This window comes from Pseudozyma flocculosa (genome assembly GCF_000417875.1).
Source record: "Pseudozyma flocculosa PF-1 unplaced genomic scaffold scaffold00010, whole genome shotgun sequence".
NCBI lineage: Eukaryota > Fungi > Basidiomycota > Ustilaginomycetes > Ustilaginales > Ustilaginaceae > Pseudozyma > Pseudozyma flocculosa.
In genome coordinates, this window is record NW_006920878.1 from 16,359 (window position 1) to 18,064 (window position 1,706).

The following is a 1,706-nucleotide window of genomic DNA, read 5'->3' on the forward strand; positions in this document are numbered from 1 at the left end:
GGTCGAGCGATGGGCGGGGCCAGTTCCTGCTCGACGAGCAGCGGCGGGCGGGCGTGGGTGATTTGGGCGAGCGGCTCAAGAGGGGGCGGGGCGGGTTGCAGCGCCTCGACTGAGGGCGGGGGCGGGAGGGCGAGGCGGAGATGAGGCTCGACACCTGTAGCAGACGGAGGAGGGGCGGGTACACGAGGAGAAGAGGGACGTGGTTGGGCAGGCACATCGGCCTGTTCCTCTGCGTCTGATTCGACGGGATCGTCAGGGGGGGTCAGGGTAGCAATCCATGCCATGGCACCATTGTCGTTGCACCATCAGCACGCAGTTCGATCGATCGACGGAGAGGGGTACAGCCATCGGGGGGGAGGGGGGGGGGGGGGGGGGAATGGGGAGAGGGGGAGAGTTGGGATTCTCAGGACCGGAATCCCCTCGCCGTCGTCGATGCGGCACCACGGCGAGACGGCGAGGCGGAATCGACGAGGGGCAAGACGAATCGTCGTACCTCGTCCCACGACGGAGCGGGCGACGCGGCGGGACGGGACCATTCCACCTGGTCGTCGTCGTTTGGAGGATGGAGGAAAGGCGCGTAGGTCAGTTAGAGTCAACGAGGGTATGGAGGGACAGGGAAGGGGGGGTCCGCAACGTACCGAGACGAGAGTCGAGATGGTTCCGAATTCGCTGATCTGGTCGATGTGCAGCGTCGGTCTGGCATCGATCTGCTCTTTGCTCGGCTCGTCTTCGGTTAAAGTGACATCCTGACCCGTCTTGACGTCGACCTCGACAAAGGAAGGGGGGGTGGAGGAAGGAGCCAAAGGGTCAAGGGGGGAAAACGAGGAGCGGATGATGCGTCGCTGCGAAGAGAGGACCATCTCCCTTTCCCCTGCTTGAGCTTGAGCTTGATCGGGGCGGAATTGGATGCGGGTCGGCGGTGTACGGTGGTAGTCGCTGGGTAAGCGGGAGTGCGGTGGCATCTCTCCCGCTTTCGGGGACGACCACGCCGAGGGGGAAAAGGAAGCAGAAGACAACGACGACGACGACGACGAGGGCGAGAGGGCGAGGAGGAGATCGACGTCCGATTCCGGCAGCATCATCTCCATCTCGGCCCTCGTCTCGGCGCCGTCGCCGCCTCCGGGCCTGACCTCAATCTTCCCCTTCTCGTCATGCTCGTGCACCACAATCTCCACCCTCCCCCTCCCCGCACCCGTACCCGGCGCATCGGCACCAACGACATCTTGGTAGACGAGCGACGTGTACCGCCGTACCTCTCTGCTCTTGGCGTCCCATCCCATCCCCTCCATCGCCGCAGAGGACGAGGAGAGGAGCGAGGCCGGGACGGCGGGTAGGAACGTGCGTTGTCCTTCTTGGTTGGACAGCGAGGAGGAAGGGGAGGGCGGGCCACGAGATGATGGGACGAGGTGGTCGAGCAGGTGCGGGAACGGCCAGAGACCCGGTCGTGGATTGCCCAGCGGGTCGAGGACCGCCGACGCATCCCCGTCCTCACCCTCGGCCACGGCATCGGCATCGGCGGCAGATGCGGCGTCGCTCCGACTGTGGTGGACAATGTGGCCCAACGTGGCCGTATACCGCATCATGGCCGGTGCCGCGGCGGTGTCGTCGCCCTGACCGGCCTCGTCGACAGCGCCGACAACGTCGCCGTCGTCCGGTCGAGCACGAGCGCGACGGCGACGGACGCAGAGGTCCCGCAGCGCCTCGAA

At 66.0% G+C, this 1,706-nt stretch overlaps 1 protein-coding gene across 1 annotated transcript in view; it reads right to left on the minus strand.

Moving 5' to 3' along the window:
• Positions 1-403: 403 nt before the first annotated feature.
• PFL1_03247 (uncharacterized protein) overlaps positions 404-1,706 on the minus strand; it is a gene marked incomplete at both ends in the record, with an annotated part of 2,962 nt that continues 1,659 nt past the window's right edge. Inside the window, 2 exons of the mRNA XM_007880764.1 lie at positions 404-541; positions 639-1,700. Coding sequence (XP_007878955.1) covers positions 404-541; positions 639-1,700 — 1,200 coding nt within the window. The remainder of the gene's footprint in view (positions 542-638; positions 1,701-1,706) is intronic.